At 34.5% G+C, this 27,814-nt stretch overlaps 1 protein-coding gene across 1 annotated transcript in view; it reads right to left on the bottom strand.

Annotated features, from left to right (window-relative positions):
* KIFAP3 (kinesin associated protein 3) overlaps positions 1 to 27,814 on the bottom strand; it is a 148,026-nt gene that overhangs the window by 24,630 nt on the left and 95,582 nt on the right. The window contains exons 17-19 of the mRNA XM_069545614.1: positions 27,626 to 27,711; positions 16,458 to 16,647; positions 6,344 to 6,443 (exon numbers count right to left, since the gene is read on the bottom strand). Of these exons, the coding sequence (XP_069401715.1) occupies positions 6,344 to 6,443; positions 16,458 to 16,647; positions 27,626 to 27,711 (376 nt within the window). The remainder of the gene's footprint in view (positions 1 to 6,343; positions 6,444 to 16,457; positions 16,648 to 27,625; positions 27,712 to 27,814) is intronic.

The following is a 27,814-nucleotide window of genomic DNA, read 5'->3' on the forward strand; positions in this document are numbered from 1 at the left end:
GCCTTAAAAATCTCTGAGCCTTAATTTCTACATTTGTTAAAACAGGGTCAATACTACTTTGCCCTATATACCTTACACACTGTTGATGATCAAATGAGACACATGATGAAATAAATGTCAGCTTTGTTGTTGTTTAGTTTAGTTGCTAAGCCATATTCAACTCTTTTTGCAACCTCATGGACTGTAGCCCACCAGGCTTCTCTGTCCATGGGATTTCTTAGACAAGAATCCTGGAGTTGCCACTTCTGTCTCCAGGGGAGCCTCCTGACCCAGGGATTGAGGTGGATTCCTACCACTGAGCCACCAGGGAAGCCCAAATGTTAGCTACATGCAAGTTATTAGTCTTTGTATAATAAGATTCAGACAAAAAAGTACCTTAAATTTTATTCTTTGAAACTCTTAGAAGGCTCCTAAGACATTCCATCTTCTGAGATAAAAAAAGTAAACAACTGGCATAATTGTTGAGAGTATTTAGAGAGAAAAAAATGTAATGCCATTTAATGTAAGGGCTGTGTTAGAGCCAGAGTCTCACGCTCAAGAGACTGTTCGCTTGCACTGGTTTGCTTCTCTCTTCAGAACTGTCACATAGCTATTGCCACTCGGTCTCCGGTTTTCACATCCCACTAATTAAACCATTTCATTGCCTTAGATGGAATCTTACCTATCACAGAGTGTTATTTCCTATAAATAGTTTTATTCATTTCGAGAAATTTTACCATGCATTTCGGATTGGTTAATAAAGATGGGAAGAACTTAAAATTATTTCTACTGGTTATACTTAGCTATAGCAATTATTACTGAGCCTGAAATAACATGTTTATATATGCTAAAATAATGTCATTTGGACAACTGAATATAATTATAATAAAAATTTACACAGATTTGGATATGTTTAGATCAAATCATACACCCTGAAAAGGAGTAACTTAAAAGTAAACAGGATATTGTCTTATTACCCAAGACCATGGTTTAGATTCTGCTGTATATGTTTTAATCATGATTTAACAAAATTCCATTTAAGCTAAAAAGCAATTCTTGCAAATATCCCAACTTCAATACAGCTAAGATCAAGTATTAGAAAACTTCACAAAAATAACATTTATTCCACTATTAGGTAAGTGGATCTCACTACACTCAATGAATCTATTTTCTTTGACACACAATTATTTACTCAGTCTTTATCTCTGATTATTTCCTGAGGATAAATTCTTAGAAAAGAAATTACAGAGTTAGGGAATTTTAGGCTTCTGTTCTCTGTTACCAAATATAGTTCATTGAGGTTTTGTCCATTTAAATGCCCACAAGAGGTGTATCACAGAACCTCTTTGCTCCCATGTGTGGATATAAGCATTAAAAATTATTTTGCAGCTGATAGGTGAAAATGGAAACTGGCTGCTTTATTTGTATTCACCATGACTGGAAAAATTACTAAAGTTAGAAGTTTTTTTAAAGACTTCATGAAGCATGTTCTCCTCTGAGAAAAAGTTTACAGGGAAAGAAATCAGGAACAAAAAAGTTACATACTTAATAAAGCAGTGATTTTAATGATTATCTTTAAAAGATTTAATAAGTATTTCATAATAATTCATTTAGTTCTTAAAATGCTGCGGAGCAAACTGTTGGTCTCAATATCTATCAAAGAAAATGTTTCTGTGAGGTTCTTTTCATTTCTTTTGATCCTTCCATATAATTTCTATACTCCTGCCACAGTAATGAAGGTCACTAAAACTTATACTAGGAGAACAAATGAAAGAATTTGGCTTATCAATTAAAACTTTATAGAGGACTTATCAAATAAGGGATTTTATAAGCATATTTAATTTTACCTCAATATATGATAATTTCTCAATTGCCAAATTAAGGGCCTGTAATATAGATAATAATTTATCTTTTGAATAACTGCTTTAACATAATATCCTAATATGTAATTCAAGGAATAATACAAAGGGCAGTAAATATTAATACTACACAACGCCTTTTAGACAGGGAATATTGAATTTTAAGGTTGCTTTTCTCAAGTGAAATAACTGAGTTAAATAGTTGAGTATAATGAAGGTGACCTTATAGCTAAAGAATAAGTCAAAATTTTACATTTGGAGTTTCATATGAAGGAAAAATTTTGATAAAAGCTTTCTACTTACATATTAAGAAAATAATGTGTTAGTCCTATCTAGTACTTTTTAAAATTGTACAACTGACTAACATTTAAAATTGTGCAAATGACTAACATTTCAACAATGATTTAATGTTTTAAAGAAAATAAATTAGAGAAAACAGAATAAAATATATACATGTGAAACATCTATATATTGAACAGAAAAGTTAATGGCCAAGTATTTTAAGAAAGAGAAAAAAAGAGGCGGGCACACACAGAGAAAATGAAAGTGTGAGAATCAGATGGCTCAGATAATTCACACATCTAGTTCATCTCTGACTTTAGTGAAACCATCAGTAAGTGACATCACTGTGCCAACCACAAAGAAGAAATCCAGGCCCTCTGAAAAATATTTTTCAAAGCCCCAAGGATATCCAAGCAGTCCCTGAAATTTTTTTCCAGTTTATGAAAATTGGATTCCTATAAAAGAAAAATGGACCATTTTTACTGCAACAAAAACTGATTTGTAAAAGCTGGAAACAGTTTAAAAATTCTCAACATGAGGTTCTTGTTAGTCTTGAAAAGTAAGAGTTATAATAAAAAAAAAGGTTCAAAAATATGGTACAGATACATTGTATATAAGGGGGGGAAAAGCCAGTCATACTCCTATTATTTTTAATTAGCTTCAATAGCAAGTTCCAATTTACTTTCTAATACCAGTTCAGGTTTTGGGAGTGCAAGATTTACATCTAAACCTCTGGGAATGGCAACCCAATAGCTAATGCCTTGGAGCCCTAATATATTCTGCATTACCCCCTAAATGTTGGGAAATTCTGGTGGCAAGAGGTTCAAACTGATAGTGACACATGTCTAAAACCTGGGATTCGCTAACTGCCAGTATGTATTTTATTAAACACCCAGTCCCTCTTGTAGAATAGGATGGATGAGCTTAACAATTTTCACTGGTGTCCAATTAAACTGCCTTGCTATATTACACAGATGTAGACATTCATATTAAGAAGGGCACCCTGACTTGGATTTTAAGAAACATACAATTTGAACTGTTTAAAGCATTCTCTAAATTTGACTCAGTTTCCCCATTTTAACAGATTTGTCACAGTATGAAATGTGGTCATTTTAGAAAGAAAGAATTTTTTTCTGAACAATTAAAAAAACCTCTTATACAAATTAGAAATTTATTCATTACCTTGCAGAAATCTGGGATCATATACTTCACCTGAACCCACTGAAACTGATATGTTAAAAACCCACAAAGACTGAAAAGTCACGAGTACTGGCTGAACAGCATGCCACTTGGCACTGTCATACTCTTTCATGTTCTCAAATCATTAAAAACATTTGTAATTATAAACATTCACATTTTATATATTATTTAAAAATTATTACTATTTCAATTAACTTGACATTGCTTGTTAATCAAAGACATATGATGAACAGGGAATGAATTTTTAAGTCATGTGGACAATTTTCCTGATTTAAAGGAAAAAAAAAACCTCTCTAAACAGATAACATCTCCTGTTCTTAAAATCAGCTTTTTCAATATTTAAAATTTAATCGACATTTTTCTTTCATAATTAACCCAAATTCTTCATGTTGTTCATTAAGTCTGTTTATTCTCATTTCAACAGTAAAGAAGAAGAATAAGAGTTCAACATCTTCTGTCTACATTTTTTAAAAAATCCCACTTTGCTTAAAATCAATTAAAATGAAATATTTCAAAAATATTAATTTAAGTCAATGATACTTGATCTAATAGGTTTTATATTTACCTATTGGATCCCAGAAACCTAAAGGTAGCCATTAGTTTAAAATTTCACATCTGGGACATTATGCATCAAAATTATCATGCCAAAATACGTGAATAATTGTGGAGCAATTTATAATAAAATATTTGTAGAATTAAAAAACTAAGTCAGACTAAATCCACAGTTACTACAAAGAACAAAATAGGAATCCCATTAGAAGACAATCCTAATCAACCAAAAATAATTGCATAACACAGTAAATGATTCTACAGAGGATCAATAAAACTGCAGCAAAGAAGAACTATGAGTTTTTGGCTATATTCTAAGCTTTCTTTGTATCTCTGTTGATAAAATTTAGAGTCTCTTTTTATTCGATCTGTTACCTACAAAAAAACTAAGGAAATTCACTGTAAATTACTTCTTTTGGAAATACAAAAAGAAAATGATACAGTTACTACATTTAAGGCCTGAAAAATTAAAAAAGACAAGAGATGAAAGACTTAACTTTCTCAGGGGAAGTTCTTTTTAAAGGGCAAACAATCTCAATTTAAAATGATTATAATAAATAAGTATACCATTTTTTTATTTGAAAAAATATATAGTCTACATCAAGTTTTATTAACAAATCCTTTAAGCCAATGTTACCATCACATGTCTTTTATGATGTGAAAGAAGCTACTTATGGTTTTTTAATGTTGAAAAAGAACTAAAGGTACAAAAGTAAGAGAATTTTCCCAAAGTCTTTTTATAAAAAGAAACTTGTTAACAGAACTGAGGAATGAAATTCTGAAATCTTTGGACACAGTACAAAACTTAGTGAGTGTAGCCATCTCCCAAAACATACAATAAGGTTCTTAAAAATCACATAACTATACAAAACATTAGGTCTTTCTCAAGTAAGTAATGCATGGTTAGTTTGCTTTTTTTAAGCTGGAAGTATATGCAGGAGACACAAAAGCAATGTTTTGTCCATAGTGAAACACAAATGGCAGAAAAATTAATCTTAAGTGCTATCAGCAAAAATCTTCAATATAAACATTGGGATTATATAGCAAAATAATTTCTTCCTTTTCTAATTATGTTTCAGAAAACATTTGTACAGTGAACTGTCATACAATGGAATATATTTGGTATAATAATTAAATAGAATCTCTAATTATAACTAATACAGACAGAGGCATCAGAAGTAGTCAAAAGCCATATGCTTTCTGGTATTTAATCATGTTTAATTTTTTTTCCCTAAAGCAAGTAGTTTCTTACCATGACAATCCAGTGCACCGATGAAACAATTTCTAAAGTATTATTATTTATTTAAAGTTTACTAATGGCTACTGAATATACTGAAGGATATTGCATTCATAAAATACTCCTGTATTTTCTACTCTGCTTTTAAATTTTGTCATGACCATCAGTGAATTGTGAAACCAATATAGTGGGTCACAATCTGCATTTCAAAAATAGAATAGACTAAAACAGAACATATCATTGTGAATTACATGCAGGAAGAGTAACTGCTATTTTAAGAATTTTACTACTGAATTAAAATGGCTAATATAAAGTGATGATTCAAGAGTTATAACACATTGGTCACAACTGTATTAAAAATTTTTTTTTCAATTTAATTTAATTTTTTAACTTTTTTTAACACCAAAAACATTTTGCAACTGACAATGTTGTGATAGTTTCAGGTGAACATGCAACTGTATTCTTAAAGCACACAACTGTATTCTTATTCTCCAAACAGAAATATTTGTTAATAAAATATGTAATTTTAGAAGAGAAAATTAAATTAATAATTTAAAGAAAAAAATAGTCTTAAGGGTAAAAAGACTACACCTATTCTTTGGACCATTTTAATGTAAATTTGCAATAGTCATCCTAAATTAAAGTATTATACCTTAGCAATGATATGAAGGGAAAACTATTATTTATACTTTCTGGCAAGATTTTTAAAATCTATGAGATCAGTAATGAAGCAGAATATCTGTTGGAAACTTTATTATAATTGTACAACAGTGCTGGCATGTCAGGATTTTTCCTTAAATATTTTATTTGAATGCCATGCAAGGAGGAAAAGTCCTTAATTTAATCAGCACATCTACTTTTTAAAAATAGTGGTATCTGAGTAATTGTTAAAATACATGTATTGTGTTATTTTCTATTTTATTGCATTTGGAAAACATGAAATAACCTGCATCATTAATTTGCCAAAAGTACTGCCTATTTCAATAGACAGCCTATATTTTCCAAACTGAGGGAAAAAAATATATTTTTTTCTTAGAACTGTGATATCTTCATTTTTTTACATAGAAAAATGTGACTCTGTAAGTTAATTTAAAATCAAACAAGCATGTTCTTGAAAATATTCAGGATTTGTTTACTCTTTAATGGAAAAAGAAAAACGGGAAGTGATGAGAGAATTTTAGCTTTTTAAAATCAAGGGAAACACCATATACTAGATTTTTCTTGGAAGACTGTTTACCTGCCAGCAAATGAATGCTGCCCAACTACATCTCCGTTTTGAAGGTGATAATCATTGAAGAAATCTGGACTCATGGCTCCTTCAGAGGCAACTAATCCATCTAGAAAGAAAATAGTAACTAATGAAACATCTTTGTAGGGAATAAAAAGGAAACTATTCTATTAAGTAACACAATAGAAAATAACCTGTATATTTAGTCCAGAAGAAAAATGTTAGCATGATGTTCAGTTCTCTCTGAGAGTATGAATGAATAGCATACATAATTGTTCTGCACATTTATTAAGCATCTACTATGTTGCAGTGGCTTCCCTGGTGGCTCAGTAGGTGAAGAGTCTGCCTTCAGTGCAGGACACTCAGGTTCAATCTTAGATAGGGAAGATTCCCTGGAGCAAGAAATGGCAACCCATCCCAGCATTCTTGCCTAGAAATTCCATGGACAGAGGAGTGTGGCAAGCCACAGTCCATGGGGTTGCAGAGTCAGACACAACTGAGTGAGTAACCCTACCTATGTTGCAGTCCTATTTTATTACACAGATGAATAAGACACGGTCTCTGCCTTCAAGGAGCTTATAGTTTTGTAGAAAGACAACAAAAGATAGAGGGTGGGAAAGGATAGAGAGGAACAATAAGCCTATCAGGCTAAGACAGAGAATGAGTAAGGAAATAGAACAGACATTAAATAGCATGGTTTTGGTAAAGAGCAACACTCTAATATATTCCACATTTTATATCTGGGCAGCTTCATTTGTGTAGCATGATTAGGGAATTATATATTTCAAACAAGTGAATTTTTATATAACCAATGCTTCACACAGACACACACACTTTGGTTAGAAACCCTTGTAAATACATTTTACATTAACTGTGTTTTTACAAAGTATACTGAATATAATTTAAAAACTTCTTGATAACACAATCTTCATTATAAACATCAACCATTATATAGTAATGCCCTAGGTTATTACTAAATGGCTATACTACCATGCTTTTTGAGTACTTATTAATTTGCTTATAAAGTGTTCCTTTTCCTAAACCTAAGAATTTATTATTACTCCTTGCTGATTTTAGATACTGCTTTCCCATTTGCTCCAATCTAAGAATTCAGATAACCTATTTTTGATAGAATTATGAATAAGTTGGGCTTCCCTGGTGGCTCAGAGGTTAAAGCGTCTGCCTGCAATGTGGGAGACCTGGGTTCGATCTCTGGGCCGGGAAGTTCCCCTGGAGAAGGAAATGGCAACCCACTCCAGTATTCTTGCCTGGAGAATCCCAAGGATGGAGGAGCCTGGTGGGCCCCAGTTCAAGGGGTCACAAAGAGTTGGAGATGACTGAGTGACTTCACTCTCTCTCACTCTCACTCTCTATGAATAAGTTAAGAATAAGAAGAATCTGAGGAAAAAAAATCTCAGTAATGGCTTCAGGGCTGTTATATATGGCTCTTGTAATTACTAGTTGAAAAGCTCTGAGACCTTCTAAAGTTTAAAGTGTTCCAAGTTGGCAAGTGACCTCGAGGTAAATGTTGGCTAGGTTGCATCCACAATATTGTTTATAAATTTGGCACACAGTAAGCAAGCTATTTAGTAATGAGATGATCATTTTATACTTATCATGCAATAAATACTTTGCTAGGTCCTGTGGAAAAAATTACAATACACAATTTCTGAAAGGAGTTTTATGTTAAGTGAAATATAAAATAGACACTTAAGATGCAATTAAATAATATATTTTATTAATAAATGATTATATAACAGGAAGGGATTTATGTGCCAAATGAGCACTGGAGGTGAAAAAGCTATAGCTGGATTACTGTGTTCTGCAGAGGTTAGAAAGTCCCAGTTGGAAGGGAGGGAGGAAGAGGTGTAACTGATTTGAGTATCAACAGATAGTTGGGAATTAATGACAAAATCTGTTTAAGAGTAAGGGTATTAAAAATCAAGTATATCGTAAAATTAATAGAGCTTGCAAATGAATAAGTAAAATAATTTGTATTTCCATAACACTATCCATTTGCTATATGGATATATATAGGCTTCCCTTGGGGCTGAGCTGGTAAACAGTCTGCCTGCAATGCGGGAGACCTGGGTTCGATCCCTGGATTGAGAGATACCCTGGAGAAGGGAAAGGCTACCCACTCCAGTATTCTGGCCTGGAGAATTCCATGGACTGTATAGTCCATGGAGTCACAAAGAGTCAGACATGACTGAGTGACTTTCATTATTTGCTGTATACCATATATTAAAGACTTGTATTGGTATTTAGTTGTTGAATTGTTAATCATACCTTTGGTATTTACCTTATTACTTTAGGAAATTTAAAATACTTAAGAGGAAGCTTAAAAGCTGAAAATTCTATAAACCAAAAGACCAGCTAAACACAAAAAAGTTACAAAAACAAAATTATGGGAATGCCAAGACACCACAGATTGAAAGTTAAGCAGCTAAAAAAATTATTTTTTATCCATCTAAGACTTTGTTAAGGTCTGGCTAAAATTAACAAGGTTAATACTACAAAAATCAACAAGTTTCTCTGTTAAATTAAAACCAAATAATTACAGATCAAGTTTTATGAAACCTGCCAATTTTAGAGGAACAAAGCAAAGTAAAATGCCAAAATAAAATGTATACCACACATTGAAAATGAATACAAAGATATTCAGCATGCCAGAGAATAAAAGATTCTAACACTCAGAAATATAACACTCAGATAAAAATATAACACTCAGATAAAAATACAACCAAATAAAAATACCCGAATTATACTTTAAAAGTTTATATTACATGAAACATGGTCTAGTGAGGTGAACTAGACGAGGAAGAAATTAAATTAAAAACTACTGTTAAATTCTCAACATCTTCATTTTGATTCAGAGTTCTCATTGTCTTCAAAGGGAAAAATGAGTAAAAAGGATAAATGGAATACAGGAAGCTACAAACAGGGATTTCATCAAACAGAGATGATACTAAAAAAAAACCTGAGTTTAAAGATTCAGCCAGAAATTTTATAAACCCAGAATATAGCTACTTTAAGAAATTTTATAGGCCTAGAATATAATGTTTAGTAATAAAATAAGCCTGATGCTATATACATAAAAAAGGGTAAATTTATACTTCTGAACTTAATTTCTAATAATCCTAAGAAACTGCAGTTCATTCAATAAACTATACCTTGTACACTCCCCTTTAATGACTTGACAAAATTTAGGTAACTCTAATGTATGAATAATCATTCTTCATTAGAATGAAATTAAATGATATCTTAAATCTTCAATACAAGCAGTTTAACTTCTTTGGAACTATCTGTTTCTCAGTATTCTGTATCCAAAATTAATAATTCTTTTATAGAAATACTAGAAAGGAATTATGCATTGTTGATTGCAATCATATTCAAATAAATTCAGAAGTATTCTTCCCAGGCTTCTACTTTACCTCACTGGTTCAAAGATAGCAGCAAGGAATCAAAGACTTTCATGTGATGTTTAAACAGCCAGAGAACAAAGAGAAGACAGATGATATATACCAAACATTTTGTAAACTGTAGAGCATTATATACATTAAGGTTATTAAATTATTTGAAACCTTTTAGAGCAGTTATGTAACACACCTTTTTTGAGGTGCTCTAAGTAATGACGATCAACTTCTGCTTCACTGACTACACTAAAGCCTTTGACTGTGGATGACAACAAACTGTGGAAAATTCTTCAAGAGATGGGAATACTAGTCTGCCTTTCCTGCCTCTTGTGAAACCTGAATGCAGGTCAAGAAGGAAGAGTTAGAACCAGACATGAACAATGGACTGCTTCCAACTTGGGAAAGGAATATGTCAAGGCTGTATATTGCCACCCTGCTTATTTAACTTAAATGCAGAGTACATCATGAGAAATGCCGGGCTGTTTGAAGCACAAGCTAGAATCAAGATTGCCGGGAGAAACATGAATAACCTCAGATATGCAGATGACACCACCCTTATGGCAGAAAGCGAAGAGGAACTAAAAAGCCTCTTGATGAAAGTGAAAGGGGAGAGTGAAAAAGCTGGTTTAAAACTCAACATTAAAAAAACGAAGATCATGGCATCTGGTCCCATCACCTCATGGCAAATAGAAAGGGAAACAATGGAAACAGTGACAGACGTTATTTTCTTGGGCTCCAAAATCACTGCAGATGGTGACTGAAGCCACGAAATTAAAAGATGCTTGCTCCGTGGGAAAAAAGCTATGACAGTCCTACACAGTGTATTAAAAAGCAGATCAACAAAGGTCCATCTAGTCAAAGCTATGGTTTTTCCAGTAGTCATATATGGATGTGAGAGTCGGACCATAAAGAAGGCTGAGCACTGAAGAATTGATGCTTTTGAACTGTGGTCTTAGAGAAGACTCTTGAGAAACCCTTGGACTGCAAAAAGATCAACCAGCCAATCCTGGGGTTGCAAAGAGTTGGACAAGACTGAGTGACTGAAAAACAACAACAAAGTACTGATGATAATATGGTTATGAGTAAAATGGGGATATGTACTAGAATAAAAATGAAATCAAAGCAAATTTATTGCCAGTATAGGTAATTTGTCAACTTTGTCATTTCTGAAACTCAATTTAAAAAGGCTAATAAATACATGAAAAGATGTTCAACATCACTCTATCAGAGAAATGCAAATCAAAACCACAATGAGGTACCATTTTACACCAGTCAGAATGGCTGCAATCCAAAAGTCTACAAGCAATAAATGCTGGAGCGGGTGTGGAGAAAGGGGAACCCTCTTACACTGTTGGTGGGAATGCAAACTAGTACAGCCACTATGGAGAACAGTGTGGAGATTCCTTAAAAAACTGGAAATAGAACTGCCTTATGACCCAGCAATCCCACTTCTGGGCATACACACCAAGGAAACCAGAACTGAAAGAGACACATGTACCCCAATGTTCATCGCAGCACTGTTTATAATAGCCAGGACATGGAAGCAACCTAGATGTCCATCAGCAGATGAATGGATAAGAAAGCTGTGGTACATATACACAATGGAGTATTACTCATCCATTAAAAAGAATACATTTGAATCAGTTCTAATGAGGTGGATGAAATTGGAGCTGATTATACAGAGTGAAGTAAGCCAGAAAGAAAAATACCAATACAGTATACTAACACATATATATGGAATTTAGAAATATGGTAACGATAACCCTGTATGCAGGACAGCAAAATAGACACAGATGTATAGAACAGTCTTTTGGACTCTGTGGGAGAGGGAGAGGGTGGGATGATTTGGGAGAATGGCATTGAAACATGTATAATATCATATAAGAAACGAATCACCAGTTTAGGTTTGATGCAGGATACAGGATGCTTGTGGCTGGTGCACTGGGATGACCCAGAGGGATGGTATGAGGAGGGAAGAGGGTAGGGAGTTCAGGATTGGGAACACGTGTACACCCGTGGCAAATTCATGTTGATGTATGGCAAAACCAATACAGTATTGTAAATTAAAATAGTAAAAAAAAAAAGTGGCTTACACATATTGCGCATAAAAATAAAAAAACTACAAAAACTCTATCTTTTTATATACTGTTACTGAAATACATTTATTTCTAAAAGTCAAATGGAAACACAATATTAAGCTCTTTGGTGAACTAGCTAAAAGTGAAATGACTGTGTGGGAGAACATGGATATCAACAATGGAGAAAGAGACAAAAAGAAATGACTAAAATAGATAAATCATAACTTATTTGGCCACACTTGATAAGATATATCACATAAATATACAAGAAATGAAAATTACAGTTTTACAATGATTCTGAGACAGAAACTAACCATTTTAAGGTTCATATTCTATAATATAGTTATATACTAAATGCTAAGAAGATTCACTACAATTAATAAAGAAGAACAGCAAAAAAGTAAAAAGTCATTTAGAAATGTGCTACAGTCCATGGAGTCGCCAAGAGTTGGACATGACTTAGTGACTGAACAACAATTAAAATAGCAATACAGCTTTACAGATTATAATATACTTCCTCTGTGGGTAAAAGGTTTAAAGCAAACAGCAGCAATTTCATAATAGAAAGGGAATTAGTAACTACAACCACAATTATTTTAGACTAAGAAAAATAATGTAACTATAAAGATATGCAGATGATACCACCCTTATGGCAGAAAATGAAGAACTCAAAAGCCTCTTGATGAAAATTAAAGAGGAGAGTGAAAACGTTGGCTTAAAGCTCAACATTCAGAAAACGAAGATTATGTCATCTGGTCCTATCACTTCACGGGAAATAGATGGGGAAACAGTAGAAACAGTGTCAGAGTTTATTTTTTTGGGCTCCAAAATTACTGCAGATGGTGACTGCAGCCATGAAATTAAAAGACGCTTACTCCTTGGAAGAAAAGTTATGACCAACCTAGATAGCATATTGAAAAGCAGAGACATTACTCTGCCGACTAAGGTCCGTCTAGTCAAGGCTATGGTTTTTCCTGTGGTCATGTATGGATGTGAGAGTTGGACTGTGAAGAAGGCTGAGCGCCGAAGAATTGATGCTTTTGAACTGTGGTGTTGGAGAAGACTCTTGAGAGTCCCTTGGACTGCAGGGAGATCCAACCAGGCCATTCTGAAGGAGATCAGCCCTGGGATTTCTTTGGAAGGAATGATGCTAAAGCTGAAACTCCAGTACTTTGGCCACCTCATGGGAAGAGTTGACTCACTGGAAAAGACTCTGATGCTGGGAGGGACTGGCATCAGGAGGAGAAGGGGATGACCGAGGGTGAGATGGCTGGATGGCATCACTGACTCGATGGACATGAGTCTGAGTAAACTCCGGGAGTTGGTGATGGACAGGGAGGCCTGGCGTACTGCGATTCATGGGGTCGCAAAGAGTCAGACATGACTGAGTGACTGAACTGAACAATAAAGAGATGTTAAATATATTCCTATTTCATATAATAACATGAAGATCCATTTTTAATTAACCTCCAATTAAAATAAATAAATTTATATTAAAAAATAAAGAAATAAACAATGAAAAAAATAGCAAGAAAGAAACAGATATGTTTTGACATATTTAACTGTTGGAAAATACAGAAGGCAATACTAATGACCAGGAAATTGTTGTTCAGTTGCTCAGTTGTGTCTGACTTTTTGTGACCCCATTGACTGCAGCATGCCAGGCTTCCCTGTCCTTCACCATCTCCCGGAGCTTGCTTAAACTCATGTCCATTGAGTTGGTGATGCCATCCAATCATCTCATCCTCTGTTGTCCCTTTCTCCTCCTGCCTTTAATCTTTCCCAGCATCAGGGTGTTTTCTAATGAGTTAGCTCTTCACATCAGTATTGGAGCTTCAGCTTCAGCATCAGTCCTTCTAATGAATATTCAGGATTGATTTCCTTTAGGACTGACTGGTTGGATCTCCTTACAGTCCAAGGGACTCACAAGAGTCTTCTCCAACGCCACAGTTCAAAAGCATCAATTCTTCAGTGCTCAGCCTTCTTTATGGTCCAACTCTCACATCCATACATGACTACTGGGAAAACCATAGCTTTGACAAGATGGGCCTTTTTCGCAAAGTAATATCTCTGCTTTTTAATATACTGTCTAGGTTTGTTATAGCTTTTTTCCCCCAAGGAGCAAGAGTCTTAATTTCATGGCTTGTATTCACCATCTGCAGTGATTTTGGAGCCCAGGAAAATAAAGTCTGTCACTGTTTCCACTGTTTCCCCTTCTATTTGCTATGAAGTGATGGGACCAGATGCCATGATCTTTGTTTTCTGAATGTTGAGTATTAAGCCAGCTTTTTCACTCTCCTCTTTCACCTTCATCAAGAGGCTCTTTAGTTCCTCTTCGCTTTCTGTCATAAGGGTGGTGTCATCTGCATCTGAGGTTATTGACCAGGAAGTAGCAAATACTATTTCATTTTTTAATAAAAGATAAGCCCAGGGTATCACTGGCCATTTAGCTTAACTTTTGTGGTTGAAAAACTTCTAAAGTTGCCTTTATCAGAAGCAGCCCTAAGTTTCATGGAGACTCAAATAAGATGGCTCAAGCATCTAAATAAATCTGTAGTATTATAAAATTTCTCATGTTTCTGAAGATACAACTGTACATAATAAAAGACAAGGACTACCACTATCTGGATTTCCATGACACATATCAAGAATACCATAGATATTTTTTTAGTTGATGAACTATTTATGAAAAATAAAGTAGATAAAGAGTACAGATGGCTTGATATGAGAACTGTAACAGTGTAATCCCTGCTGTCAAGTGTCTACCATATTCAAGCTACAGGTATAAAAAAACAACCACCACGAGGCTATCTAATGATAACATTTCACTCCTCAAATGCTTCAATTTATTTTTCCATTAGCTGTGGCTGTTTCTAAATTTAGATATATAAAAAGATGTACAATTTAGATTTCTGACAAAGCTTAAATTGTACATTTTAATTGTATCTCACAGAAAAATGTTATGATTTTCATTTTAAGAGGTTAATTTAAATGAATTGATTTTGGAAAAATGGAATAATTTTTTAGAAATCTGTTCAGAAGCTAATTGTATTGAAACAACAAAGTTAAATACTGAAGTGGTTAAAAGCTTTATTCGTTTTTGGAAACTGCTCATTGATTCACACTGAAAAGAAGCTATCAATTTTCAAAGCAAGAAACCTGATTCTCAGAAATTCTGATTTCTATTATCAAAAAATTCATATCACATATATTTTACATTATTTTACTTCATGACGATCTCACTAGGTAAGGAACAGCTGCTAGCCATTACTGAACTAAGAAATTCTGGTTAGTTGAAATTAATGATCTACTCCATCTGGGCTGAAACACAAAGCAGATTTCATAACTACTGTTAAGTTCAGTTAGGAAGAAATCCATTTAATTTTGAAAGTAAAGTACCAACTTTCCAGGACTGAAGTACCTTAAATCAAATATAAAAATAATTCAGCCTTATGGGCAATATGCAGAGCATACAATTATGAAAACATATGAATGACTACATAGTAGGAAAAAAAGTGAGCCATTTACTCAGATGCAATTACTTTCAATGCCTTTTATTTCCAACCTACTACAGATCTTAGAAATCCTTTCCTTCATCTCTTCAACTAAATGAGTTCAATAAAGTAATTAATATTGGCAATAGTACAACACATTAGAAGGCAGAATATGCAACAACTTAGGCTCTAAGCACAGAATCCCTGGACAAAGGAAGATGGCACAATCAACAAGGGTATAATAAATGTAAGATTTATGTAAAAATTAAATTTTACCTTGAAAATACTAGCAGAGTGTAGAATGAAAAAAACTGTTGTTATAAACTGTCTAAATCTTCCCAATCAGAGAATCAAATAGGGGTTACTATTTCAAAACTGAAGCAAGTGAAAGTCACTCAGTCATATCCGATTCTTTTTGACCTCATGGACTATGCAGTCCATGAAATTTTCTAGGCTAGAATACTGGAGGGGGTAGCCTTTCCGTTCTTTAGGGGATCTTCCCAACCCAGGGATCAAACCCAGGTCTCCTGCATTGCAGGCAGATTCTTTACCAGCTGAGCCACAAGGGAAGTCCAAGAACACTGGAGTGGGTAGCCTATCCTTTCTCCAGTGGATCTTCTGGACCCAGGAATTGGACTGGGGTCTCCTGCACTGCAGGCAGATTCTTTACCAACTGAGCTATGAGAGAAGCCCCAACTAACGCAAAACCATGGCAAAATGAGACTGTTAAAATTAAACACACTGGAAAACAAAACATAAATTAGTAAACTATATATTTAAATAAATACAGAATAGAGAAAAATACCACATTTTCAAACAGTAGTAAATCTTGAAGATGTCATTTTAAGTTATACATTCTAGAAAGTAATAAATTAAGAGCAATTTTCCTTGTTTTAATTTTCCTTGTTACAGCCTTTTTAATGGAGATCACATCAAAGACTACCTTGGAAAAAGATAATGATGAGTTAATAGGTTTGCTTGGTGTGTACTGATGTTATGTCTAAAATCATTAGCAGAAGACCATTTACCTACTAAAAGAAGTGCTTATAAACCTTGGGAATGAGAAAGGTGGCAGACAAAAAACCCCTATAGCATACATTAAAAGTATTTATTTTTGTCTTGGTTATCATCTTACCTGAGCTGTAGAAAAGGTCAGGTCTCTCAAGAATATCTCCTTCATGGATGTATGGCTCAATTCGATCATCACCATACAAGTACTGCTCACTCTCATCCATCTGACGACTTTCTACCATCTCCAGCCACTGAGAGTTATGCCAGCGAAACTTCTCACTCTGAATTTTCTTGGCCCATTCTTCATCATATTCCTATTGTAAACAAATAGTCAATTATTTTTTATAAGTTTATGAAGGAATTTCTTTGATACTCAGCAGTAATTTTATCTTACAAGATAATTTGAGGGGGCTTTTGTTTCAGTTAGAGGAAATATTAAAATTACCTTTTTGGAATAATGTACGCAATAATCAATAGAAATCAATTTATTACATATATTAAAGACATCTCTGTTTGGATTACCAACTGCTACTGCCGATGGCAAAAACTAGAAAAGCTCAAATTTCACAAATTCTTTATCTAAGTATTACTAGAATTTATGTAAGCAGCCTGACTTAAACTTCCAAATAGTTCTGTGACTATAATTATGTGGCACTAATGACAGGTGGTTAAGCGTTAAAATTATATCTTTTGCTATATCTTTTTTTTTAGATAACATTTTCACTAGCCAAAAAAAAAGAGCAACATTAAAGTATTTCTTCTATAAATTGAAATGGTTTACTACAAAAAAATAAATAGAATTTAATTCAATTATGTTTCAACAACAGAAATAATAATGTCTTATTTGGTCATAATTATTTCTTTAAATATCTCCTGTTTGGCAATGAACTCTTGAGGAGCAAGATTGTGGTGTATTCACTGTATCCGTAACATCTGTTCACAGAGAACTTCATTGGTGGGTGTTTTTGAAGGACAAGTAGACAAGTTATAAATATTAGAAAAGCTACAGCTGAACCTATCTAGCTTCACCGGCTGTGGCTACTTCTGACAAGTATATTCACTTAAAAATCATTGGACAGTACCATGGATTACTTGGAAAAAAGACTTCTGGTATTTCTTGTCATTCTAATCACAGGTTCCTTAGTATTAAATTCCTCTGTCATATCTTTAACACTTTTGTTTATACTTATTTTTTTTTAAGTTGGAAAGGTACCAGGCAATACTATTGTCCTCCAGTAGTTGAAATGATTACAATAACTTTAAATGCGAGCAATTTTCATCCAAAGCTAAGTAAGGCACAAGTCGAAAACTGTCATCACAGAATAAATTTCTGGGATGTAAAATAAGTCTGAAATTTTATAATAAATGTAATTACTATTATCAAAATTTTTCTTGTTAAATTTGAAATTTCACATTATTGGTATATCTCTCAGCAGTGTCAGCTGTCATGCTGTGTGTTCTATAGTGCACAACTCTGAAACTTGTACCCCCACAGATCAACATTCTGAAATCCCTAGCCTCAGCTATCTTCTGTTTTTATCCTCAATGAATCTAGCTTAGTAATCATGGCAAAGTCATAGTTTCTTTATGTCTCAGAGTCTAAATTTATAGATACTAATCATGTGGTATGGTATTACACAAGAAACATTGGATAAGAACCCAGGTCTTATCCTGGGTTCTCCTTCTAGGTTTGATACTAGCGTAAGCATGCAACTTTCTAAAAGTATTTCAGTATCTTTCGGTCTCAGATTCTTTAATTACAAATCAAATCTAATATTTATTTAAGTTCTAATGTTCTTTAAATAAAAATCTATGATTAACACCATTACTTCATAAAGCTGTCGAAATAACTATCCCTCTGCCAAACTGAAGAATAGCAGCAATATATGGAGTTCATCTTTTAAAAATTACATAGCAATTCTAAATGAATATACAGTATCAGAAATTTAAGAAATTCAACATGTATCAATTAAAACCAATTCCCTTTAACCCCTCTCCCCCAAATCTCTACTTTCCTCTTACACTACTACCTCTTCATCATCAGAAAATAACTCTGGGAGCTCAGATGCTCAAAAACAGCCAAGAAATGTCATCCAAATTTATCAAGCTATTGTGGAAATACTCTAGAAATATAGTTCTTTTTCTTTGTTTTTGAAATGCTTCTTTTCACAAGGAGTGTACCCTAACATCCTTGCTATGGAACGTTAGTTTGTCTTGTATTTAAAGGTAAACATGCCTTGTCTTTTATTTTCTTCTCTTCTCAAGTCATGACATTATTATCTTAAGGACTAGTTTTCAAAAACTCTGTAAGTATCATTAGACTTTTGATTTGATTTTAGGTGGAATGTGTCATCCTTTTTGAAGTCCTGTATCATTTTGTTTACTACTTAACCACTGAAACGTTATGAGGCCTTAACCAGCCTATTATCAGAGCCTGTTCACTATCAGGAAAACTCTTTGTCACTGGCTTCCGTCACACCTTGTATCTGATTAACACACTATAGGGTAACATAGAACTACACAGATCTGCTTTGTGTTCTAATGTAACTGATGGAAAACAGATTTCTCTTTCTCCTTTAATGTGGCAGCCCCCTAATTGAGAATGTAATATGGTTTATTTAATACAATTCTTCATACTAAATTAAAGCAGATCTAGAGTAACTGAGTTGCTCATTAAGGTTACGGTATTAGCTGCTAAAAAGATGCCTTTTATATGTTAGAAAATACTTCTTCCCAATAATATGTATACACAGATATACAAGTAATTAAACACACACACATAACAGAGTTGTTGATTTTTTTATGCACATACTACCTACTTCTCAGTAGTACTGTCCCAAAAGTTGCCCTTTAGTCTTGACTATAGAATTTTCTAACCAGATCTCAAAGTAAAATTATCTCTTCAACCTGTTTAGAGCACTGAGGAGGCTTATCTGTGTAATATCACTTCAAATATTATGCCCAAAAGTAAAAGATATAACCAAAGGAAATTTATTTAAGTGAGAAACCATAACTTTTTTTCATACTATTTTTTTTAATCCAACTGCTGATAATTAAAAAAACCAATAGTGTAACATGCATAATACTGGCAGGGACTACACACACACACATGCATGCGCGTGTATGTGTGTACGTGTGTGTGTGTGTGTGTATGTGAATGAGGAGGACATGTCAATCCACTCCAGTATTCTTGCCTGGAGAGTCCCATGGACAGAGGAACATGGCAGGCTACAGTCCACAGGGTTGCACAAGAGTTGGACACGACTGAAGTGACTTGGTATGTATGCATGCACATACACACACACGTATGTATATATACACACACACACGTAAATTCTAACAAACTAGGAAAAGCCATAAATTTCTGCAATATAAAAAAGAACTCCAAAAGAAGACTAAACACTAAACCCAACTGGGTTTATCTCATAAAGTCCAATCTGATTGCGTGGAATTGAGAATACACAACTTACAAATCTGATAAATAAAAATTTGTGAAGACTGTTAAACAAACAGGAATGAACTCCACCTGCACTGGAAAGAACATTTTAGAAGTTTATGACAACTCATTCAAAAATCCCTGCTCTGTGCCCATCACCAACCTGCAAGCTAATTTAAAGTAACTACTTTCTATTCATTTTACCAATTTCTATCCATTCCATGCCTTTGAAATCTTCTCCTGAAATAACCTGAGTTTTAAAGCTAACCCTATGAAAACTTCTCTACAGCTTTCCTTTTCAAGATGTTGTATGACATTTTTAGAAGTGGTCTTCCTTGCTGGAAGTTTATTAATAAACCCACCTTTCTTGTCTGACACAGACTTGCCCTGATAATTTTTGTGGAGACTCTAACAAACAATAGATGTGTTAGAAGTTAATGCAAGCATACATTAGTTTACCTCCTTTCAATATGCCAGTCTTATTAGATATAATTGTTTCTATCCTAGAATGAAGGCAGCACCTTGTTTTCCTAGTTTGAAATAATTCCAGATTATTACAATACACACAATTTGCCAATGGTCAAAATTAAGAGTTATTAAAAGTAAAAGGCTGCCATTCAAAATCTCAGTGACACAAACCTCTGTTAGCATCAAACCACATGTAGCCTGTGGCTGGCTGGAAAGACAATAGACATCAGTCTTACCAGAGAACCTAGGCTCATTCCCTTTTCCATAAACAACCTGTAGATACAATTTGCCATTAGTACAGAGTATCTATTGATAGGGCCATGTGGTAGTACTGCTCCTAAAAGGTCAGTTCATGTCTAGACAACAGTAGCCTGGTATCCAGATTGTAAATTTTTATATTCTAGAGACTTCATGTTGCCTTTAATTTTCAGTGTCAACTTTAGTGTTTGGAACATAGCATGTGCTTACTAAACATGTATTAGATAGTTGACAACCCAGTAATGTCAGGGGAGGAAATCATTTATTAATTGGGGAGGAATTTGAGGTTCTCAAATACTTCATACAAAGCTGAAGGAATACTGAGGTATAATAATCTAATGGGGTTTTCAGAAGCTCTCTATGTATAGAGGATTCTGTTCTTCCCTTGATAATTCCCAAGGCTTGGAAGAGAAAAGACAATCGTCAATTGCTGCATGATTGCTTTGGAAGGTGAGAAAGCTAGGTTTCTCTCTCCTTGTTTCCCTTTTCCTTTCTGCAACTACCCCAATTCCCCGCCTCCCAAAGCTACATGTAAGGCCTAGTCAGACCTGTGACAATTTGCTGATGAGACCCCAGAGACTGCATCACCAATCACGCAGTCCTCTATGGTAGAGAGAGTACTATGAACATATATCTGTTTCAAATCACTAATTTGAATACTGTATATAAACACTTTACCACTAGTGTAAAATAACATGTGCATAACCTGGGGGACAAACACTTTACTGCAGATGGCATATTTCCCTAAGGCTCGCATGGCATCTAATTTTTCTTAGTATTATTTCATGATGTTTGTCTTGAGTGCAAGAAGTTTGTTTTCTTAAAGATAAACTGCCTTAAGCTACAAATACTCCCACTCTATTTTATTTTCTATTATTATAGACTACAGCTATCCTGAAATTACTCAAGAATCAAAATCTATAGATAAAAACATCTTAAGAGATCATCTACTTCCATTCTAGGCAGGTTTCTAACAAACAATTTTAGAAAGTTGGTTATTTAGCTGTTTTTAATGTTAACTGGACAATACTTTATATTATCCCTTGTCAGTATATTCCCAGTGTTTCATCATCTTTGCTGTGTCTAATCAAAGTTTCTCCTGTTTCAAATTAAGCCCATTCTCTCTTGTTTTACTCTTTAAAAAGATCTGGGACAAGCAAATAGCACCCTGAGTTGTGATCAATAATTGAATTCAAGTTCAAAAATCCAAAGAATGGCAGCAACATCCCAAGTGAACCTGAGAAACTTTTCCTGATGCATTAAAATGGCCCATACCTCAAATTTCTGCCAAATAAGGAGGCCTAGCAAGCCAGGAGAAACCTCTGGTCTGAGGTTAGCTGATAAACTGAGTACGAATTCAACTTAGTCAACACAGATTCAGAACATGGGTAACTGAACACATGAAGCACTTCTACACTAGCATAGGTAGTTTCCTATTTTTCTACACTGTACTAATCAAGATCTTTCAGTAAACTGCACTATTCAGTTAACTTCTTTGACATGAAGTCTTAAAATGCCAAATTCAGCCATTCGGCAAGACAATCCTAAAGTAAACTACAAATACAACTATGCCTGGCCAAAACATATATTCCAAATAACTTTCCATACTTAAAATCCAAACTGTGAACAGATTATCTTCCCATATCAGTCAAAATGAACAGAAAATAATGTAAATGATTAACTGTACAGGTGGCCCAGATGGTAAAGAATCTGCCTGCAATGCAGGAGACAGGGTTCAATCACTAGGTCAGCAAGATTGCCTAGAGAAGGAACTAGCAACCCACTCCAGTATTCTTGCCTGAAGAATTCTATGGATAGAGGAGCCTGGCAGGCTAGATCACAAAAAGTGATCATGGGATCACAGAGAATCGGACACAACTGAATGACTTTCATTTTCACTAAGGAAAGGAAACGCTGATTCAGATTTTTAATCTATATATAAATGTCACAACTAGGATTGAATTTTGGTTTAGTTTGAACAAAACATATCAAGTGACCATCATATGGTAGATGCTTCATATATATTTTCTCTAATTTCTTTAATCTTCAGAAGTATCAATGTAAACTAGATCTTCAAAAAGTTAAATAACTTGCCTGAGATTATTCAGCAGGTGAGAGAACTAGAATCAGTTGTATTCTAAATGCAATACTCTATAGGGTCAAGCTGCCACCTCATAAAGGTCAAAGGTTGAATCTAAGATCAGAACCCCTACTCAATGGAGGAGAAAAATGTTTCAAGAAGAAGTTGCTCCTGCTGGTGCAGTTCCCTACTGACAAGCTAAAATTGAGCCAGGGCCTCAGATCCTATAGGTATATAGTATAGAAAGGTAAAGAAACATTCTTTGAATAGAATATGGGAAGTTTCCAAAGTCTGGTGTCCATCTACCTGCTGTATTGGACTTCTCTTCTAAGAAACTCAGCTATAACTATGACTCAGTTGGTGCAGTAGCACAGGATAGGACTTCCAGATCACACTAATGATTACAATGTGAATATCTTTATTTTTAAAAATTTAATTTATTTTAATTGGGGGCTAATTTCTTTACAATATTGTATTGGTTTTGCCATACATCAACATGAATCCGCCACGTACACGTGTTCCCAATCCTGAACTCCCCACCCTCTTCCCTCCTCATACCATCCCTCTGGGTCATCCCAGTGCACTAGCCCCAAGCATCTTGTATCCTGCATCGAACCTAGACCGGTGATTTGTTTCTTATATGATATTATACATGTTTCAATGCCCCAAAATGTGAGTATCTTTAAATGGTCTCAGTTTAACAACTTTGATATTTTTGAATAACGTTTTAGACTTTTAAGTTTTCCAAAGTATGAAATGAAACAATCTAAAATTGCTTGGCAGCATATCAAACACACTTCTAAGTCTGATGTAGAGAGATTAGGTAAACCTTCAGATTACTTGTTCGAATTTGTTTTATACTAACTCACATGATCAGATAGCATTTTAGGGAACTATATATATAGGTAGCTGATATATCACCAGTTTCATTTCACTGATTCTTCTTCTCAGATGTCCTCTTATTCACAGGAGTTTTTATGAATGTAATAATCTAAAATAATTTTCTTTGTGAGTTTACATTTTAACTCTGACCAAAATTTGTAAGTCCTTGCAGGATCAACAAAGTAAAATGAAGACTGAAAATGTTCATCGGATTTCAAAACATGAAGGTCCAGATGACTTTCATAAGCACTATTTCAATGGAGTAATGGATGCAGAGGAAGAACTGGTAGAAAAGAGAAAGGAGAAGGTAGGAAAGATGGGGAAATGAAAAAATAGAGGAAGTAATATTTAGAGATTTTTTCAAAATGTGGATTCTAGAGAGAAAGACAGAGCTAGGACAGAAGATGCAGGGTGGGGAAAACTCCTACTTAAGATCAGAGAATTGAGCCCAGAGCTTAGAAATACTGGGAATGAAAATTTTATCTTATGAGAAACATATTCATATTTTACAATAAATATTTTTATAAGACTAAGCCAGTCTTTCGGAACTATCACTAACTTACATTCTTAGCCAAACCTACCTAATACAAACATCTAAATGTATTTTTACTTTCCATCAATTCTTCTCAAAATAAGGTAATTTTAAAAGTATGATAAAGGCGATTCATAACAGACTGATATCTCTCTTCTTTTTGCTTAAGGTAAGATAATCAGATATAGAATTTTAGGAAGTTTCTTACTGTTACACTATATATTTTATATACAACAATGACATTAGTGATCTCCTAGAAAATAGTACAAGAACCATGAAACTGTTCATAAACCCTGTGACCAGTGGCTTATGTGTTGAAACATCTTGGTTAAACAATGGTTAAATACATAAAGCTTCCCTATTTTAATTTATATATCAAAGCTAAAATGTCAATGTACTGATTTAGTTTTAAACCAGTAAAGATATATTGGTCAAATCCAAAAATCAGGTGATACCAAATAAACATGAAATTTCTGAACTAAAATGTAGGAGACTGACCATAAAGTACCTGTTGATTATCTGATTTTGTAATGAGATCACTAGCAGAAATGCCAGCCTAGAGGATTTCAAGGGCATTATTAATTGATTCTTTATAAACTTCTATTCTGATCCTTTAAGCGGCTTCCTTGGTAGCTCAGCTGATAGAATCCACCTGCAATGCTGGAGATCCCAGTTTGATTCCTGGGTTGGGAAGATCTGCTGGAGAAGGGATAGGCTATCCACTCTGGTATTTTTGGACTTCCCTAGTGGCTCAGCTGATACTTTTGAAACACTTAAGTTGAAAATGACCGAGTAGGTGATATTCAAGAAATTTTTTACAGGGTCACCCAAAATAAATAGTGTAAATAGAGTCCAAAGAAGGAACGAGACTGCCCATGTGTGTATGTCACAAGCAAAAAAAATATTCAAAGAAAGGTAGCATCTAGTACATCCCAGGTACAAGGGTCAAATCCAGGTGGAAGGGCAGCACAAAGTCTGAAGAAAAGTCTGCAAAGTGAGCAAGTTTCTATGCAGGACTCAGATTATCCCTCTGATCAAATTCTTAACGGTGACATATACTTTTAAAATTTCTAAAGTCATGAAAAACATTAAAATTTGGGGGTGTTTCATCATTCCAAACAGTTCTAACAGTTAGAATCAGACATGGCACAACGAACTGGTTCCAAATTGGGAAAGGAGTATAGCTGTATATTGTCATCTTGCTTATTGAACTTATATGCAAAGTACACCATGCGAAATGCCAGACTGGATAAAGCACAAGCTGGAATCAAGATTGCAGGGAGAAATATCAATAACCTCAGATATGCAGATGACACCACCTTTATGGCAGAAAGTGAAGAGGAACTGAAGAGCCTCTTGATGAAAGTGAAAGAGGAGAGTGAAAAAGCTGGCTTAAAACTCAACTTTCAAAAAACTAAGATGTCATCCAGTACCATCACTTCATGGCAAACAGATGGGGAAACAATGGAAACAGTGACAGATTTTACTTTTCTGGGTTCCAAAATCACTGCAGGTGGTGACTGCAGCCATGAAATTAAAAGATTCTTGCTCCTCAGAAAAAAAGCTATGACAAACCTAGACAGCATATTAAAAAGCAGAGACATTACCGACAAAGGTTTGTATAGTCAAAGCTATGATTTTTCCAGTAGTCATGTATGGATATAAGAGTTGGAACCATAAAGAAAGCTGAGCACCAAAGAATTGACACTTTTGAACTGTGGTGTTGGAAAAGACTCTTGAGAGTCCCTTGGACCAAGGAGATCAAACCAGTCCATCCTAAAGGAAGTCAGTCCTGAATATTCATTGAAAGGACTGATGCTGAAGCTCCAATACTTTGGCCACCTGATGCAAAGAACTGACTCATTGGAAAAGACCCCAATGCTGGGAAATACTGAAGGCAGGAGGAGAAAGGAACAACAGAGGATGAGATGGTTGGATGGCATCACCAACTGGATGGACATGAGTTTGAGCAAGCTCTGGGAGTTGCCAACTGACAGGGAAGCCTGGCGTGCTGCAGTCCATGGGGTCACAAAGAGTCAGATATGACTGAGTGACTGAAGTGAACTAACATCATTCCAAAACAACTTGTAAAACAAATCAATGTATACAACAAAATTTATCAAAGACTTAAAAAATAGTTATGAGATTCTATTTTATTAAAAAAAATTTAATGATCAAACTGTAAAGTTGATGGTGTTGAGTTTTGGCAAGACTGTCATCAACCCCCCTGCTTCTCTACAATAATTTTTCTGAAAAACAAGTGATTCTGAGATGACATGCAGACCAAATATAAAACTTTGAATATGTATAAAATCTCTTTAAGTAAGCAACCCTTGCTCAAAAGTAGAAAGCCAAAGGTTTTAATAATGTTTAAACAATGAATTTAAGGTGCAGAAGACCTAAATAGACATTTCTCTAAAGAAGACAAACAGATGGCCAATAGGCAAATGAAAAGATCCTCAACATCACTAATTATCAGAGAAATGCAAATCAAAACTACAATGAAGCACCACCTCACCCCAGTCAGAATGCAATCCTTTAAAAAAATCTACAAATAACAAACACTGGAGACCGTGTGGAGAAAAGGGAATTCTCCTACACTGTTAGTGGGAATGTAAATTGGTGTAGTCACTATGGAGAACAGTATGAAGGTTTCTCAAAAAAGTAAAAATTGAGCTGCCATATAATCCAGCTATCCCATACCTGGGCATATATCTGGACAAAACTATTATTCAAAAGGATACATGCACCCCATATTCATAACAGCACTATTCACATAGCCAAGACATGGAAATAACCTATCGCTCCATTGACAGATGAATGGATAAAGATGTGGTACAAATACACACCGAAATAGTGCTGCTGCTGCTGGGTTGCTCAGTTGTGTCTGATTTTTTGCAACACTATGGACTGTAGCTTGCTAGGCTCCTATGTCCATGGGGATTCTCCAGGCAAGAATACTGGAGTGGGTTGCCATGCCCTTCTCCAGGGGATCTTCTGACCCAGGGATTGAACCCGCATCTTTTATATCTCCTGCATTGGAAGGTGGGTTCTTTACCACTAGCACAACCTGCAGCAACATGGATGGACTGAGATAATCATACTAAGTGAAGTGAGTAAAAAACAGAGAGACAAATATCATATGACATAACTTATTTGTGGAATCTAAACTATGACACAAATCAACTTATCTATCAAAACAGTAATAGACTCACAGACATAGAGAACAGACTTGTGGTTGTCAAAGGGTAGAGGGGTGGGAGAGGGATAAAGTGGGAGTTTGGGGTTAGCAGATGCAAACTAGTATACATAGAATGGATAAACAACAAGGCCCTACTGTATAGCACAGGGAACTATATTCAGTATCTTATGATAAAACGTAATGGAAAAGAATATAAAAAATAATGCATGTATATGTATCACTTTGCTGTACAGTAGAAATTAATGCAACACTGTAAATCAACCATACTGCAATTAAAAAGTGAATTCAGTATCATTTCATTTTCTGAGCTTTACCAAAATACAAACTTGTGCTAGCTGTACCTTGAATGCAAAGTTCTAAACAAGTGTACAATGGCTCTTTCATTCCATAAAATAAATACTATTATACTTTTGGTAGGAAGAAAAATTACTTACCGCTATAATATCTAATGTATTATCACAGACTTTTCGGATTTCATTATTTTTATCATGCATCAGATCTATGAGATATGCTGGAGCCTCTATATAAAAAGTGGTTAAAGATACAAACTGATATTGAGGTTGTTCAATCATGTTAGAGAATTCTGCATTTCTCCAAATTCAAATATTAATCTGAAGTCTAAC

This window comes from Ovis canadensis, chromosome 12 (genome assembly GCF_042477335.2).
Source record: "Ovis canadensis isolate MfBH-ARS-UI-01 breed Bighorn chromosome 12, ARS-UI_OviCan_v2, whole genome shotgun sequence".
NCBI lineage: Eukaryota > Metazoa > Chordata > Mammalia > Artiodactyla > Bovidae > Ovis > Ovis canadensis.